Source organism: Schistocerca americana, chromosome 4, assembly GCF_021461395.2.
Source record: "Schistocerca americana isolate TAMUIC-IGC-003095 chromosome 4, iqSchAmer2.1, whole genome shotgun sequence".
Classification (NCBI taxonomy): domain Eukaryota; kingdom Metazoa; phylum Arthropoda; class Insecta; order Orthoptera; family Acrididae; genus Schistocerca; species Schistocerca americana.
The window spans coordinates 38611246-38630141 of NC_060122.1; the positions used below are offsets into that span (position 1 = coordinate 38611246).

Genomic DNA, 18896 nt, shown 5'->3' on the forward strand with positions numbered 1-18896 from the left:
GATGAGGAATCGCATGCCGACCTCAGAGGGCAGCATTTTTTCTTCACCCTGTATTCTGAATGTCACTCTTGTCCACGACAGCAGCAAGGAAACAATTTACTTGAACAAAACTATACTGGTCTGTTTCCTTTTCAAGTCTCCAGCATCTGTGATGTGTATGTACAAACTGAAGAGAAATGAAAATTTGTACCAAGACAGGATTTGAACCTGGGTCTCCCGCTCACTAGGCAGATGCACTGACCACTAGGCCACCCTGGCACAGTGAGCCCGCACAACTGCATGGACTACCGTAGCATGCCCCCCTTCTCAATCCAAATTCCCATTCACATCTAAGCCTACTAGTCCAGTAGGATTAACCTAAAAATTAGACAAGTCGGAAATAATTGCTACAAAAGGTTTTATAGTTTTAATGGCTTCATTTGTGGCCCAATATGACTATCGTAGGTTTTCCCCCTCAGTGGAGTTGTGGGAAAGTTGGGGGTGGGCAAAAATGTACCCGAAAAAGGGGTATTTTTTTTCAGTTTTGTGATTTTGTCTTGTAAATGACTCACAATATCAAAAACATAGTAGAATTAAAAATTGTAGGGCATGAAATTCTGCATTGAATGAGACCATCCGCATATTTTTTCGACAACCCATTTCAATACTAGTGCTCTTCAAAATTTGATCAATTTTACATGTTCATAAAAAATTTTCGTTTTAACCTCTGTTTTTTTGGTAATATCGTTGAAATTAACCCACCTATCAATAAAGTGGTTCATACAATTGATATTGAGGAATAAATTCTGCGTTTGATGAGACCAAAAGTGAAATGGACCACCCTATTCTGTACGACTAGTTTGTACTTTCATTGCCATGCATGTAAGGTACTTCACAGTTACAAATCTAGGTCTCTAGATCAGTTTTATGCAGAGAACTCAAAAATATCGTTATCTTGAGTAAAGACTGAAAAAAAAATTTTTAAAAACTGTTCAATGTCAGGGGTAAATTCTGTGATGATAAATTTAAGGTCAACTTTGGCAATCCTTTATTAAACGGCAAAGCATTTTTACACCTTGTTATTCTGCCTTTGTGAATATGTCTGCCTGGCAAGCCAGTGTAATAATGACAAAAGTGTATCTTTTGTAATTCCTAAGGAAATCGTCCAGAAAGTTACCTTCAAAAAATCAGAACCCTACATTTGACCAAATTTTGAGGCAAATATATTTATATAGGTCACCTCTGATTTTAATTTAAAATGCACCATTTGGAAGAGCAGCTTTTGCTTTACTAAAATATTGTGCATAATGTGAGCGTGCAGTTACTAGGCGGCAGCATCCTGCGTCCGCCCACTTGGCGACACAGTTTATTGCTCTCAAGTGGCACCTGGCGTCACCCGCGGAGAAAAGGATGGGTGTGGCCCAGTTAAAAGCTTTTTCTGGCTGGGCCTCGACAGTTCCCACCTTTCTTCCGAGGGGGATGCACGCCAAACTACACAGTTATTTATCTACAGAGAATGACACGCCACGCAGCGATAAGTGCCGGGGTTTTGTGCGACCGCAACATGTGACGTACAGCGTGCTGCGACGCCAATGTGCCTCACACCCGCGCCGCGACGCATTTTCCTCAGGCCGCCTCCGACGCATTTACGCATCACCTCGTCGTCCTTGTGCCATCATCACTGCTACCGTAAGTAAGAGCACCATGTTTTTGCATATCAATACATACATTGCATATGACAAGTTGGTAATCTTTCAAGTTCTATAACCAATCAACCCATAGCAGACAATAGACAAACAAACAGCATTCTAGTAGAGAATAAGCTGCTCTTTCTAATGGTGCAGCTTAAATTAAAATCTGAGTTAACCTCTATAAAGATATTTGCCAGCAGATTTAGTCAAATGTAGTGTTCTGATTTTTTGGAGGCAACTTTCTGGTCCATTATCTCAGGAAGTACAAAAGATACAGTTTTTTCATTATTACACCGGCTTGCCCAGCAGAACATATACACAACAGCAGAATAACAAGATGTAAAAAGGCTCTGTCGTTTAATAGGAATTCCCGAAATTGACCTTACATTTCTTGTCACGGAATTTACACCTGCCTTTGCAAAAATCAAAAATAAAAACTAATCAAGCTTTACCCATGAAAATATTATTTTTGTATTATCTACACAAAACTGATCTAGAAACCTATACTAGTAAATGTGAAGTACTTTAGATGCAGAGCAATGAAAGTGCAAACTTGGACATACAGAAACGGGTGGTCCAGCTCACTTTTGGCCTCATCAAACGCTGAATTTAGTCCTCTACATCACTTGTGTGAACGAGTTTATTGATAGACGAGTTAGTTTCAACAACAAACAGAGATTAAAACAAAAATTAATTTTGTTGCAGGTTGGAAACAAGCAGGTGTAAAAATGACAGAACTGTGCCCTGTGTGCGAAAAGTCAGTAGCGGAGGATGAGGCAGTGACTGTGAAAGCAAGAGGAATCAGAACTCTGTCGGAGACGTGATGGAATGGATGCTCTTTTTGAGACATGTAATACTGTAAAACTTCATGTCTCATCACAAATCTTACACCAGGGACAAAAATGTCGCTGCTGCAGAGAAAGCAAGTGGAAGTGGATATACACATCGAGTCCGATCAAGTCAGCCAGTGTTCAATTTTAAAACAACATTTTCTTTTAATTTTTTTCTCTTTTTAATATGGATGCCAGTGATTAATTCATTTCTAAACAGTCACGACGGAATGTCCATTGATGGGTTGCTGTTAGCACTGTAACCACTATAGGATTTAGAGACAGTGTTCTAGGAACTGCAGCTGTCCAAGGTGACCAGTGGGCAAAGAAAGTCACATCCCGACTAAGGAATGATTTGGTTTCTGATGAGAGTAGATACCACCAAAACTGTATGAGAAAAATTTTCTTGCCTGTACATTCAACAAAAATCAAAGGTAGGCCCCAGGATAAAGACATAACTAATGCTTTATAATATGTTTGCAACTACATTGAGGGCCTGGAAGATGAGTGCCAATTTTCTTTGAAAGACTTCACTGGCCCCAAAGAAAGAAAAGATTGCAATACTATTATGGGAGGGACATAATCATATCAGTTGGTCAACGCTGAGAGACAGTACTCAGCTTCCGCAACACTGGTTACAAAATATTGTCCCAGAAGTGGTATATATCCGAACAGGCAAATGAGGATGAAGAACGCTTCCAAGTTGTTCGAGCAGCAGCTGACATAATCCGGGAAGATATCCGTTCAAAAGTGTATTGCCTTGACAGTTACCCATATCCCCAACGCTTTCTGGAAAACCATGAGGAAGATATTCCACAAACCCTACGTGTGTTGCTTGATTCAATCATACATAGGGGCAAACGAGGCCAACGGCAGAGAGACACAGTCAAAGTAATTTATATTGCTCATGGTGTAATATCTGCCACTAGACAGAGATATTTTCATTCTTCCCTCCCAAGTTGGGGTTGGAGCCCTCCTATCCAGGAAATATGGCTCAAGGGAGTTAATGCAAATAGCAAGTGGACTTTGTTTCTGCTGTTCCTACGACGAGGCCAGGATGTTTGAGGCGTCTTGTATGAACCACCCTCAGAGCCCTATCCACCCAAATTCTTTCTCTCAATGGGCTTTTGACAATGCAGATGTCAGGGTTGACACTATTGATGGCCGTAATAATTTCCATGCTATGGGTGGTATCCAATGTGTAACACCAGCAATTTTTCCCTCTTCAAGAGGTACAGTAATTGCTAGAACAAGTACTGTTCCAAAAGCCAGCAATGTTGCAGATTTGTGTGTAATTCCAGAAACAACATTTGAACATACTGGAGCACCTTTGAAGAGTATTATGTTTGAGGACTTGACAGAAAATTGTTCAACAGTGGACATTAAACTTGCTGATTTCAAGTGGATTTTTGGTAAATGGAAAGAAAATTATCTTCCAGGTTGGAATGGCTTCATGGAGCAAGTAAAGTGCTCTGAACCTTACTCTATGTCACAGATACTTTTCCTTCCATTCATTAATGCACCTCCTGGCAAGTATGACACTGTGTACACTTCACTTCTCACTGCAATAAATAAATGCAAAAGCATCAAGCAAAATGACTGTTGACACATTTGACCAGCCTCTCTATCTTAATGCATGTGAGATAGTGGCATCTTTCCCTCCAGACTCCGATTTGGGCATGGTCATAATATGGTTGGGAGGGTTTCATCTTCTCATGTCATTCTTGGGAGCCATAGGCTACACTATGAGTGGGAGTGGGCTGCAAGAGCTATTCTGCATTGCTTACACACAGGTATCAACAGAAAAAATGACGGCTGATTGTGCTTATTCAAGGGCAGTTCGCGCACAAATCCTTTGCAATTTGGCTCTCGTACATGTCATCCTCACAAGAATGTGTAACAGTGAGAGAACTGTTCAGCACCTTGAAGAGGCGTCTACCTCATCAAGTTCCTTGAAACCATTGATTATGAAACTTTGAAGCACATGTTTGCACAGAAACTTGCAGAGCTGGAGCTAAATGGTCCCACTGCCAAATTATGGATTCTCCACTTCAACATGACTACTCTGATAAAGCAGTTCATTCAGGCTGAGAGGAATGGTGACTGGGAACTGCACCTCACCACTGTTAAGAAAATGTTACCCTATTTTCATGCCAGTGGACATTTTCTGTATGCTAAATCTGCACAGCTGTATTTACAAGACATGACGGGCCTTGAAAAGAAAATATCAGAAGACTAGACACAGTTTGCACTCAAAGGTCTGATAAGTTTTGGAGTGGGATATGGTCTGACATGAAGATTGAGCAAACACTAATGCGCTCATTGAAAAGTACCGGAGGGACAGTCATGGTCGTGGCATTTCAGACATTACTCTGAGTAGACGGATTCCGACCATGCCAACTGTACTACAGTGACCCAGCGGGTTGTAGATTCTTGTGGGGTATCTCTCACTACCTCAGAGCAACATGTTGATGGGATGGATGCTAGAGTTCAGCATGACAACGCAGACCTTCAGAAATTTATTGAGTGGTTTCAATCCCACAATCCTTTTCCTGTTACTAAATTTGTTATGTCTATCAGCACAGAAATTGTCGGAGATGATTCAATCAACCGTCACAGAGCCTTTGAAATGGGCAAATCCTCAATGTTCGCCATAGTTGGTCGAACCTTTGACAACATCAAATTTGTCCGAAAGAAAAGTGTGATGAATATACAGGGATTTAAATCTAAGGTGACCATTCATGGGGAGGATGTACCAAAGAACCCTGAAACCATATTCCACTAGATAGCACTTCTCAAAAAATCTGACGAACAGCTTAAAGAATTCTTCTGATATGAGCTGGCACCCTATCCTCTCTCTCTATTCGATGCATCTGCAATGAGGGACACTCCCAAGTCAGTATAATATGACTTGTTCACACCACTGAACGATGTAAACCTGGACGAAGCAGCATTTGTCATCAATGGCAGATTTCTTCTCCACCAGGTTGTATGGAAGAATGGTGAAACATTCCACTTAATGCTAACCAAATACGTTGAATATTTAAAAATACACTACAGCGGAAGTGCAACAAGTGTGGTGTTCGATGGCTACTCAGAAGACCTGCCCACCAAGAGCATGAAATATGCTGAGAACCTCCGCCGAAGCAAAAGACACACTACACCTGGGTCATCTTTACCGAGTTAATGATGGTGACTATGACTCAGGAGCAATTCCTTTCCAATGACAGAAATAAGGAACGTATCATTAACTTGCTTATTTCAAGGGTTGAAGATGAAGGCTTCCCAGTAAAGCAAACTAATGGAGATGCAGACCACCTAATTGTTGCCACAGTGCTAGAGGTATCACAGGAACATGAGAAGGTTGTGGTTGTTGGTGAGGATACAGACCTTCTCATTATGCACAATGCCAGCAACACCATCATCAAATATATATTTCTTGAAACTTGGAAGAGGAAAGATCTCATCAAAAGTATTTGGTTCCAGCAGTTTCAAACTGGCAAACAATATCAGAAGGCCACTCATATTTCTGCACGCCATAAGTAGATGTGACAAAACTTCAGCACTCTTCGGTCAAGGTAAGAAGAAGGTGGTCAATCTACTGGTCAAAAATAAATGTCTTCTGGAAGATATCAAACCTTAATTAGAGCATGACACTCAAGCTGTAGCTATTGTCGAAGCTGGCCACTGATTTTTAACGACCTTCTATGGAGGTACGGCAGGAGACACTTTAGACAAATTGCGATTCGGCCTGTTTTCCAAAACGATTGTGAAAGCCAGATTCACCCTAGCATCCCAGATTCTCCCTAGCATCCCTACCACCGTCAGAAGCAGCTCGCCAGCATTGCTTGTGGACCTACTTACAAGTACAAATGTGGATAGGACACCAGATGGATCTGCTCCTCTGGGAACGGCAGGCTTCAGAGTTTGGTCTTGGTCCCATTCCTACCTCCAAAGAACCAGCTCCACAGTCTCTTCTCTCAACAATTTCCTGCAAACGCAACAAGTGCTGTGCAGGTAGTTGTGGGTGTCGGAATGCTGGTATTAAGTGCTCATTAATTTGTGTCAACTGCAAGGGGAACTCATGCACTAGCTCCCTCCAACCAGATGAAACTGACAAACCAGATGTTGACGAAGATCTGGACTGTATATATGTGGTGACGAAAATTACTGACTTTGAGGAGCCGAGTGACAGGGCGTCGGACTCGGAAATCACAGACTTCGAGGGGCCGAGTGGTGCAATGACAGTCGAACATCGACGTATGTGAAATTTGTGTACATACCTACTTTTACCCTTTTCATCTCATACATTTATGTAAAATTTTGTAATTACGAAATATAATAACCACTACTTAATTTCAAGGAGTGTCTCTTTCTTCCTGCCTCCTTCATATCAGTTGAATGGGTAACACTATATTACATCGAGGGTTAAGAATAGAGACCACGTATCTGACAAAAGACAAATTTTACAGGGGAGCTAAAAAATAGAACTTTTTAATAAAAAATTTTATTTCTTTGATTTTTTTTTTTAATTTAGAGCATAATCATTTATTACTCGCAGGTTGTGCACTGTCCTTTTTGCATCATTTTGTTATAACATGTATTTTTTTCACTTACAAGTTTTTTTGAGCCAGACTTCTTCTGACATCTGTCACATATGAGGTCTCAGTTCTTAACCCTCGATAGACGAAAAACATTTTTAATATTATTTTTCAAATTTTACAAAATTTTAATATTTTATTCTATTACTATATTAAATAAGTAAAAGACAATGGGTTGCTATAGTTCTGTATTTAAAAGAGTGTAAAGGGTGTACATAAGAATTACTGAAGAGCTACATTTGAAACAGTCTTCACTGATGATGAGAAATGGTCCAACTTTAATAAGGAGCTGTACACAAATGGGTGGTCCAATAAATTCACTTCTGGTTTCATCGAATGCAGAATTTATCTTCCATATCTTTTTTATGAATGGCATTATTCATAGATGGGTCAGTTTCAAGGATATTACCAAAAAACAGAGGTTAAAACGAAAATTTTTCATGAACATGTAAAATTGGTCCAACTTTGAAGAGTACTAGTATGGAAATGGGTGGTCCAAAAAATATGCGAATGGTGTCATTCAATGCAGAATTTCATGCCCTACAATTTTTAATTCCACTATGTTTTTGATATTGTGAGTCATTTACCAGATATAATCACAAAAGCGAAAAAACATCATGTTTTCAGGTACATTTTTGCCCCCTACCACTTTTCCACAACTCCACCGAGGGGGAAAACCTAGGATAGTCATACTGGGACACAAACAAAGCCATTAAAAGAATAAAACTTTTTGCAGCAATTATCACCAATTTGAACGCTAATTCTACTGGACTATACTTGGTATTGCCCCTAAACTTTAACAGCATTGCAGAGGCTCTCTGAGTGTACTGGAATAGCACCTCAGCACTGATCAAAACTGACACTGACAGGGTAGCGTAGTGATTAGAACACGTGTGTAGAGAGAAGGAGACGGGTTCAAATCCCGGCCCTGGTACAAATTTTCGATCATCGCTTCAATTCGTATATGTACATGATGGATGTTTGAGACCTGCAAGTGTCTCTAGAACCATATAGCCTCATTTGATTAAAGTACCTGTGTCTGGATTTCAGGCAGGACCTTCTGTTCAGCTCAATGTCGAGGCGCTATTCCAATACAGCTAGACAGCGTCTGCAATGTTGTTTGAATTTAGGGGGAATTTCATGTGGTCTGAGGTGTTAATGGGAATTTGGATTGAGGAGGGAGGCATGCTAGGGTAGTCTGTGCAGTTATCCACAGTCATTTTGAAACACACTAAGGAGAAATTCTTTACATTTTTTTTTCAATAGCTTACCTCAGCTGATCTAGGCATTTGGCTGTCTGCTCCACATAAAGGATGTCATTAACTTGACTTAGTGTTGGATACAGTTGTAATAAGGAAGTTGATAGTTTTTCTGGTATATTTATGTTTGCTGGCATTTTCAAAACATTAACAGTGGCAGAGAAACTATCGAACTCCACATTTTCGACCTGAAATTGAAACATTTAAATTAATACCTGCCACAAGACAAACATTCACAAACATAATGTTATTGTGGACTGAACTTAAAAAATCCTAAACATAAGAATCAGAAATACAAACAGTACTTAGAGAGCAAAGATGATCCTCATTTTAAAAAAGTGGAAAGCTAAGAATGTTAAAATCGAATATAATACAACAAATCATCCACGTACATGCATAAAATTAAATCTTTCTCCAGTTCAGCTACACAAAAGACCCAGTAACCTGTGACTGACACATAAACACACTTTGTTCCAGAGGAGATAAAAGCATCATATACCTGTTGTTGTCAGCATAGCTTCACTCTAGGCATATCCTAACAATTCTCCTGCTTAGCAGTGAATCAGTATTTCTGGCACATTATCAATACTAGCCATGCCTTCCTCATATACATTTATTTCAAATTTCTTTCTTCTGTCTCGTTTGCCAACTTTATCCTAACATTGCTTACTACTCCCTGAACCAGCCAATTTATCAAGATTTGAGGTGTTCTGTACCGTTGTCACATATTTCTGTTAGCATGTGATTTCTCACATTTGAAGGAATAAAGTAAAGTATCCGGATCACGCTGCAGCTACTACTGGGTCTAGGTGCTGACGAGTCCTCTCCATTTGGCTTTGTCCTCACACCACTTTTCTTCCTCCACATGCTGCCCGGTCACACTTCTCCTTTCCACAGATATTCTCACTCCCGTTGTCCACTGTGTTCTTGGGTGCCCTCTAGGTCTTTTTTCATCCATCTTTAGTTCTTCCATAAGTTTGGGAAGTCCCTGCCCACGCATCCTTTTATCATGCTCGTATTATCTTAATCTCTTTTTTTTCGATTTCTCCGCTCATATTTTCTTGTTTACGGTCCTTTCTAATATCTACATTCCTTACTCTGTCCATTCTTGTCTTTCCCTAAACCACTTTGAGAAATTTCATTTTCCCTGCTTGCAGTCTGCTCCAGTCCCTCTCTGTGACTGTCCATGTTTCTCCTCCATAGGTGACAATAGGGAAGTAATAACTCCTATACATAAGGAGTTTTGCTTTTTCTGAAACTTCCTTATTCCAAATAAGGTGTTTTATTGTTTGGTAGAAATTGCCTCCCTACTGAAACCTCCTATTAATTTCATTGGTCATTCTTCAATCACTAGCGATTTCACACCCTAAATAAGCGAAACTGTCTACCACTTTGAGGGCTCCTCCACTCAATTTAATATTCTCGTTGATCCCTTTTTCGCTTCCAAATACCATTACTTCACTCTTATCTTTATTTATTTTTAAACCATACCTTTTAATTATTCACTCCTTCCATCACAACATTAAAAAGTGCAGGAGACAGAATACTTCCTTATTTAAGTCCTTGTCTTATTTCGAAGTATTCATTGTTCCCCAATGGTGTTCTAATTCTACAATTGTGTCCTCTGTACATTGTCTTTATTACATTAATGTGCCCATCTTCTATACCCATCTTTTTCATTTCTTCCCAGGGTCTTTCCCTGCTAACTGAGTCATATGCCTTTGTCTGTGTCTGTAAAAACCATTATCCCCTTTTGTTATACTCCCAACTTTTTTCCATCAGTTGACGGATAGAAAATATCAGGTCAATTGCGCTTCTTGCTTTCCTAAACCCATGCTGTTCTTCACTCAGCTCCTTTTCTATTTGTTTCACTTATTCGATTTAGTAAAACTCTTTCAAAAATGTTGGCTGTATGACTCGTAAGGGTTATTCCTCTGTAGTTTTTACAAAGTCTTTTATTGCCTTTCTTGAAGATGTGAACAATGTCTCCTCTTCTCCAATCATCAGGTTTTGTACTATTTCTCCACACACTTGATAGTACTCTATATAGCCACTGCATTCCCACTGGACCTGCTGCTCTTATCATGTCCACTGATAACGTCATTAGGTCCTGGGGCTTTCCCCCCATTCATCTTCTTCACAGCTATTTCCATTTCTTCCCATGTAATTTGTCCTAATTCTGCTCACCAACTTCTCCCAATTTCTCCATTGTTTGTTGTTTCCTAGTGTACCTGCTCCTCAGCATTAACAGTTTCTTAAAATGTTCTCTCCAGAGATGTTTTATATTCCCTGGATCTTCAGTCACAGTACCATGCTCTGTTTCCATCGTTACTGGTACTTCAGAAGCCTTCCTTTTATTTTTCATCATTTCATAGATCATTTTCTTATTGCTCTTCACATCTTCAAGTTTGTTTTGTAAACTCTTCCCATGCCATTTTCTTTGCTGTTACCTCTATATATCTTTTATGGTCCTCGTCATTTTTAGTTTTCCACCACTTTCTCCATGCTCCATTTTTTCTTCTAACAGCTTGAATTGTGGTATCATCCCACCAACTAGTCTGTCTTGCTTTTTCCTTTGCAGATGTTCTACCACATAGTTTCTGTGATGCTTCGACTAGTGTCTGTGAATAAACTCCATTCTTTTTCTACATTGCAGAAAATTTCTTTTGGAAATTTTGTGTGATTAATTCTCTGTACTTCTCAGCACTTTCAGTCTCCTTCACTTTCCAATCCTGTATCCTCATCACTTTCTTCTGTTTTCTATTTTTCACACACTCATTCATTTTCCATTGTCCCACCAGTAATCTATGGTCTCCATCTGCACTCACACTTGGAATTACCTTCACATTTGTTACTTTTTCTCCACATTCTCTATCTACTAGAATATAATCAATTACACCCTTGGTTCTTCCATTCCTCTGGCGCAAATCCAGAAGTCTTTTCTGTTCTTCTTCTCTGCCTTCATATCCAAAATACCCCAATGCTTGCTCAATGTTACGGAATGTTACGAGTAAATTCCTGAACACACTGTTAAAAATACTGACGTTACTGAAATATTAGATCGACTACTGTTATTATTACTATTACTATTATTGTTGTTTTTATTATTATGTATTGGTTCACTCATTTTGCATTTCGTTAACATGGTGGTAATGGTTTAAGCAACAAAAGACATGAAACTTCTTGGCAGGTGAAAACTGTGTGCAGACCAGTGCTCAAACTCAGGACATTTGCCTTTTGCAGGAAAGTGTTCTACCAGCTGAGGTACCCCAGAACAATTCACGACCTGTCCTCACTACTTTACTTCTGCCAGTAACTCAACTGCCACAGTCCAATGCACAGTTTTGATCTGCTAGGAATTTTAATATCAACACACACTCCACAGCAAAGTGAAAAATTCATTCTGGAAACAAAAGGCATACTATGAGGATGTCCATTTTACTAGTCACAGTTTATAATGAATTATTTCCAAAAATCATCCTTCCCATTTACAGATGTACGACTCTACCTGAACAGTGGGATGGTAAGATATACAGGAACGGCATATTTAACCCCCAGATTACCAGTACACGGCTCCTCAGATGCTATGCCAGCTGTTTCCCAGAATTTCCATGTGCCCTGGTAACCACCAGAATGGCATCTACTTCCCTAGCTTTTGCAAGCAAACAGCATACTGGATTACACTATCTGGGCATATGGGCATTCTATGGGCAGAAGGGAATTTGCCGAGTCAGAACAAATGCATCAAGCACAGTAACTTCATTTATAGACAGATGCTGAGCACACAATGGCTACTATCACAAAGTGAGCTAAAGATTCTACATGCTCAGGGATATCTGTGAATATATCTACACAGGGTGTTCCAAGAGGAATGGTCAGGATGCAGGGATAAGACAGGAACACTAATTTGAAGCAAAAAGCTACATATGGACATATGGCCTATTCCACATAGCTTCTCAGAGAGAACATCTTTAAGGTGCATTTGTTTCTGGGCTAGTCGGATGCAGAGAGGAGTGAATGATCAGGCAGAATAACTTGCAGCGTTTGGAAAATTCATTTGTTGAATGTCTTAAGGATGTTTCTTTGGCTACACGGAATGCAGTGTGCTTCCAGCATGATGGAGCCCCTCCACATTTTACTACAAATGTGAGAAAACATCTGAACCACACTTTCCCTAATCGCTGGATCTGTCATGGGAATACTTTACACCATTAGATTTTTGTTTATACGGCTGCACAATGTTCGAGGTGTAGAAATGAAAGGGGAATATGCAATTGAATGGCTCAGTCAGATCACAGGGGCTGGTGCCCTCATTAGGGAATGCCCAGAAGAGTTAGGAAGCAACACAACCTTTTATAACAAGAGTGTACAAATGCACTGCAGTTGATAATGAGATACTTGAACATTTATTGTTAACTGTACAATAACTGTAATGTGACATGTGCAATAACGCTTAGAGATGAATGTCCTAGAAATACATATTTTTCAACTGATACTTTGCAAAATAGATGTTATTATTTTTACTAATTGTTGTACGTGAGTAAAGCGGACAATGTATTGAATAACACAAAAACAACTAACAATGTACAATATGTGTTCTATGTCAGTAACCATTCAGAATAGGGCATACGTCCATATGAAGTTTTCTGCTTCAAATGATTGTTTTCGTCACATCCCTGAGTATCAACCATCCTACTGGGACATCCTGTTCAGCTTATTTTGCTCATTTGAAATTTTATAAAACACACTAATTATAAACATATGTAGTCTTTTATGTATCTCGTTAAACATAAAATTATGCTGTGATTCTTCAGTAATGAGGATGATAGTTGGTTGCAGCCTTGAATTTGTGTCAGCACTAGCCCAACCCCAGATGAAACTAGTTCGTGCTTTCTGCCAATCCGAAATCACATCAAGGGTCGTGCACAATTTGTGAAAATTAATTGCACAGTGTGGAGAGTGACATTCGGTACGTCGGTGATTCCGGAAAGGCGAGGAACCCACATGCGTGATACAATAGGTGTCTGTGGCTGCTTCCAACGGGCAAGTAACCACTCATCAGCTTCAGCACATGGCGCTGGTCCTGCACGCTCCTGAGGCCAGACTTACATGGTGATTTGTCAATGATCTTCAGATGAAGATGTCTTGCTGATCTGTACACTCACAGCCAGATTCTGGCTAGGAATGCACAACAGCCTTAGAAAACTTGTGTGGATGTGTCGTGCCTGTCCCTCAAAACCCGTATGAAAGGCAATCTAAGTATTCACTGCTTTTAGGGATCCAAGTTTCAGGCTATCTAAACAGGGTAACATGACAGCGTGTCCCTCAACTGGCAGTCAGGTACATTAAAAAAATATCAGGAGGGGGATAAAAAACCACACACACACACACACACACACACACACACACACACACACACACACACACACAAAAAACCCACTCTACTATTTACAGAAATTCAAAAATCCATTTTCTGCATTCCATTCTTGCGATCTCTAACTGTAAGTTGAAACTGGCAAATTGTTGTTGCAGAGGATGAACAAAAAGGCTGAAAAATCAGCAAAAAGTGAAGAGCAGAGAGAGTACAAGGCTCCTACTACAATCTGGGGGGTTTACTGGTGGCTATATAACAGTTCTCCCAACTGTCAGGGAATGCAGTACTAGTTACAGGCTACCTAGCTAATGGCTTAAGATTACTTTACAAGTGAGTTGAAGTGTTAAATATTTGATGGATACTGTATAAATGAGAAAAAGTTTAGAAAAGGTTTGAAATTATAATCAAACTTTTTTGCTCAACACTAAGAGTTCTCACTACGAAATACTGCACAAATAAATTCTGTATAATTTTGGCTCGATCTGAACAGGAGCCCTTTTTCTTTACGCATCTCGATGTTAGTGACATTATAACTCCTGAACTGTCACACAACATCATAATTTTGCGCATACATTCAGTGGTATATGTTGTGTACAGTTGTCTTACTGCGATAAGTTTTTAACGAAGATTATAACTCTCAATGAGTACATTATGATAGTATTTCACATTTTTAGATTCAGTCAATAATCACATGAAATATCGGAAACCAAATTTTCCTTGCCTCTGAATGCCGTTAGGTACGAAACCTATAACTGGTCTGGGCTCCAGGACAGTTGAGGGGCCAGGCTGACAATAGTTAATAGTGGCCTGAACTTGCACAGATGGTGGCTAAGAAGCTGCCTCATTTCTTAAGTACAGTTCCAACGATGGCTGTTCATTCATTTAAGAATCTTTCCTCAATAACTAGTCAAGGCAAGGCTACTGCAAATACTGAGGCATGCTCAGTCCTTTCTCAGTTTTGAGGAGGGGAACCATAACTGAATTTGGAAACAGTCCTACCCGCCATATCAAACTAAAACTTTCTGGAAGGATTTACTTCAATTTCATTTGCAAATATAGCATCGCACAGAACTGAAAACGATTCTGATTGGGTGCATTATAATGTGCCTCATACAGAATTGAATCCAGAAGTTACATGGAAAAGAGACAATCACATAACAGAATTGTCGGATCTGAAGTCTGGCCAATCCTCCTACACACACGCGCAGCAGAAGCAGGATGTCTTAACCCAGATGACCATGTCATAACAAATTACTCTGCTACTGTCTAGGTTATGACCACAGGTATTGTTAGGAAACTCCCTGCACGCGCTATAGGTGGCCAACTCTTGTACCAGAAACTTCCTGTTGTGCACCAGGAGGAGTAGTCAATAGAGCCCGAGAATACTGACACCACTTTTTGTTCCATCTGATTGAACAGTGAGCTGGGACCCTCAGAGATCAAAGTAATTCATGTTTCCCATTGTCGTTCAGTATTTAAACTGACACCGAGCAGCATGTCACATTCGGACTGCACAGAACCATTCACTGTTCCACTAAGGAACAGCTGCCTCCAAAGATGGATAAATCAGTGGGTGGGCAGAACATGGTTATGAAGTGGTCGACCCAGAACTAAGCTGTCTAGTGTTCTTAAACAGCTAGTTGTACGGTTTCCACTTTGCTCTGCCTTCTTTATCCTCTGCAACAACAATTTGCCAGTTTCAACTTACAGTTAGAGATCGCGTGTAGACGTACTAATAAACCGATCCGAGGAAAATTACGAGTTTTTAAATCCTGTGTGTGTAAAATGCAGTAAGAAGGTGAAATATGGTGTTAAATTATGTTCGTGGTCACAGAAATGGATCCATCGTCAATGTTTAAATGTCTTAGAGGAAAAAACATGACCTGTGACTGTGGAAATGTGCACTGTAACTATCATCATATCGTGTGTTTACAAACGGAATGCGAAGAAGAATGCACGACTTCTTCATTAAAATATGATCTTATGTTAGCTAAACTATATGTAGAGAAGCTTGAATCAGTGATAGATAGTGTACAGAAGCTGGAAGAAGTGATAGACCATTCAAAGGGTAGTGAAACGGTTGTCAACGAACAAAACGGTAACTTTATTAGGCCTAAAAAGTTTTGTCGTGTTAATCGTAACGGAAACAACTTTCGTCTCCCACAAGCAAATAAGTTTGAATTTTTAACGTGTGATGAATATGAAATATGTGAAAAGAGCCAAAGAAAGGAAGTACTTTCATCAAATGCAGCGACCACAAATCATTTCAGTAGGCCTACGAAGTCCTGTAATAACAAGAAAGGAAATACCACAAAATACATGGAACACACTTATCGTGCAAACAAGATATCTACCAATACAGGTTAAGAAGAAAAAAGAAGATATTTTCATACTTTCAGACAGTCAGTCATGGAAAGGGCTTAGCCGACATTTTGTGTAACATGCAAACTATATTCAAGGTTAGTGGAATAACAAAACCGGGGGCCCCTTTGCGCGAAGTTTTAAAAGACTGTGAACATTCTTTGAAGCTTGGAAGCACCTGTCTAATAATAGGAGGTGCTAATGATGTTTATAGGAACGAGGGCAAACTCGCCATAAGAGCTCTAAGAAGTACATTACAGAAAATTACAGATGTTAACTTCTTTATTGCCAGTATCCCACAAAGACATGATCTTATAGAAGAATCCTGTGTCAACAAAGAAATCACAGTTACTAATAGGAAATTTGAGAAAATCTGCCGAAGCCTCCCAAATGCCACATATGTGGACGTACCATCCGCAGAGAGAAGTCATTTTACAAGGCATGGGCTTCACAGAAATAAACTCGGAAAATCATTCATTAGTCGAGAAATCCTTAATGCAGTGAAGGCAGTTAAGGACAAGAATAACACGACCATACCACTTCCACCACCAAACACAGTAACTGAAAATTTCCAACAAGAAAATGAAACTGAATCACTGACAACAGGTCCAGCACTAGAATCTCCACTTTCGTCAAAGACAGCTGAGATAAATGAGTCAACTAGGACAGAAGTTTCCAAAGCAGCTTCAGCAGAAGCAGCTACATACTACACAACTGCATCATTAACAAGAAAAAAAACGCCTGATGTGCCAACAGCCAATAACCTTTCATCAGTATTGGCCGCTCCTCAGTCTTCAACAGTGAAAGACTTTTCACCAGCTTCACCATCATCATCAGTAACAGAAGCAAACAGAAGAAGCACAAGAACCAGGAAACTTTCAACTCTGCAGGATTTTTGGTACCCGGCCTCAGTTACAAGACTAACATAAGGCAGATACCCTCAGATACACCAACTTCCAAGTCAAACCGGCAACAGACTCACCTCCACTGTAATCAACAGAAGAATAACCATGCCACCAGCTCTTCTGAAGGATTTTTTAGCATCAGGTCTAAAGGGAAAGGTGCCACCAAGATAAGTGAAAACAAATGCCTAACAGTGTTTCACCAAAACATTCAAGTCATAAAGAACAAAGCACAACAGCTAGAAGTAGAATTGGAAAAATTTGATAGCCAAATTTTGTGTATCACTGAACACTGGTGCAAAGGGAAGCAAATTGAACACATTGCATTAGCCTCATTTGACCTTGCATGTTACTATAGCAGAATCTCAATGAATGGTGGAGGTTCATGTATCTATGGAAAAAAAGGTATGTCATTTAAAGTAAGATATGATCTTTTAGATCTAGGTGAGGACAAACATTTCGAACTTTCCGCTGTTGAAATAATAGGACCTGGCATAGCAAAAAAATTAGTCATACTTTGTGTGTACCGCTCTCCTAGTGGAGACATTGATATATTCTTCTCAAAACTGAATCAAAGCTTAGACAAGGTTTCTGGACCAAAAGCAAATGTAATTATCTGTGGCGACTTAAACATTAATATGATGAAGCCCGATAAGGCTAGCAACATATATGTGAATATTCTAAGCTGTTACGGAATATCCTCCCTTGTTAATTGTCCAACTAGAATAACGAAAGAATCCTCCTCATCTATAGATCATGTAGCTACAGATATTGATAGTAAAAAATGTCATATTGTTGTCCAAAACCTGGGCCTAGCAGACCACCTCTGCCAGATCTTAAAAACTAACATTCATGTAGAAACTCCTCCTAAACTTTGTACATACAAAAGAATGTTTTCCAAATCAGCCCTGCATCAGTTTAAATCCCAGCTAGAATATGAAGATTGGAGGAAAGTTATGCAGAAACCAACACAAATCAGAAATTTATCAAGTTCATGTCAATTTTTAAACTCAGATTTGAAGAGATGTTTCCCAAAACTCTTTATCAAATTAAAACTACAAAGAGAAATCAGTGGGTGACTACAGGTATCAAAAAATCCTCAGAAACTCTTAGATATCTCAACTCCATAAAAAATAATCAATCTAACCCAGAAGTTCTGCAATCCTACAAAAAGTACAGGAAAATTTACAGAAAGGTGTTGCTAGCCGCAAAAAAACTTTCAAACAACAAAATATTACTTGAAGCTGAAAACAAGAGCAAAGCAGCCTGGAACATCGTCAAACAGGAAACATCTAACTCTGCTAAAAAGGACCTCAATTCACATATTAAAAACAAAGATGTACAAGTAGGTAACCCTAAAAAATTAGCTGATTTTGTAAACTCATATTTCAGTAGTATTGCAAAAAAATTGCAGCAGGAATTTCCAGATACGTATGATTTACCTACTCAGAACCAGCCAACAAACTCACTGGTGCTCTTGCCAACTACAGAAAGGGAAGTGGCACTAGTAGTACACCAACTAAAAAATAAAACTTCAGTAGGACTTGATGAAATCCCAGTCTGCGTAATTAAAGATTGTATAGACTCCATAAAGGGCCCATTAACAGACATAATTAATGAATCTTTCGAGTCTGGATACTTTCCGGAGTACCTAAAACAAGCAAAAGTTATACCTATCCTTAAAAACGGAGATGTGGAAAATGTAGAGAACTACAGGCCGATCTCTATACTGTCTATCATTTCTAAAATAATAGAAATACTAGTCAAAAAGAGACTGCTAAATTACCTGAATAAATATAATCTTCTTTCCAATGACCAATTTGGTTTTAGGCCCGGAAAAGGCACACAATATGCTATAGCACAGTTCCACTAAAGTAATTTTAGAAGCACTGGACAAAG

The 18896-nt window shown here is 39.4% G+C and overlaps 1 protein-coding gene across 3 annotated transcripts in view; it reads right to left on the reverse strand.

Moving 5' to 3' along the window:
• Nucleotides 1-18896, reverse strand: part of LOC124612645 (protein nessun dorma-like) — a 232980-nt gene that overhangs the window by 133701 nt on the left and 80383 nt on the right. For all 3 annotated transcript variants that reach the window (XM_047140948.1, XM_047140947.1, XM_047140949.1), the window contains one exon: nt 8373-8548. In XM_047140948.1, the coding sequence (XP_046996904.1) occupies nt 8373-8548 (176 nt within the window). The remainder of the gene's footprint in view (nt 1-8372; nt 8549-18896) is intronic.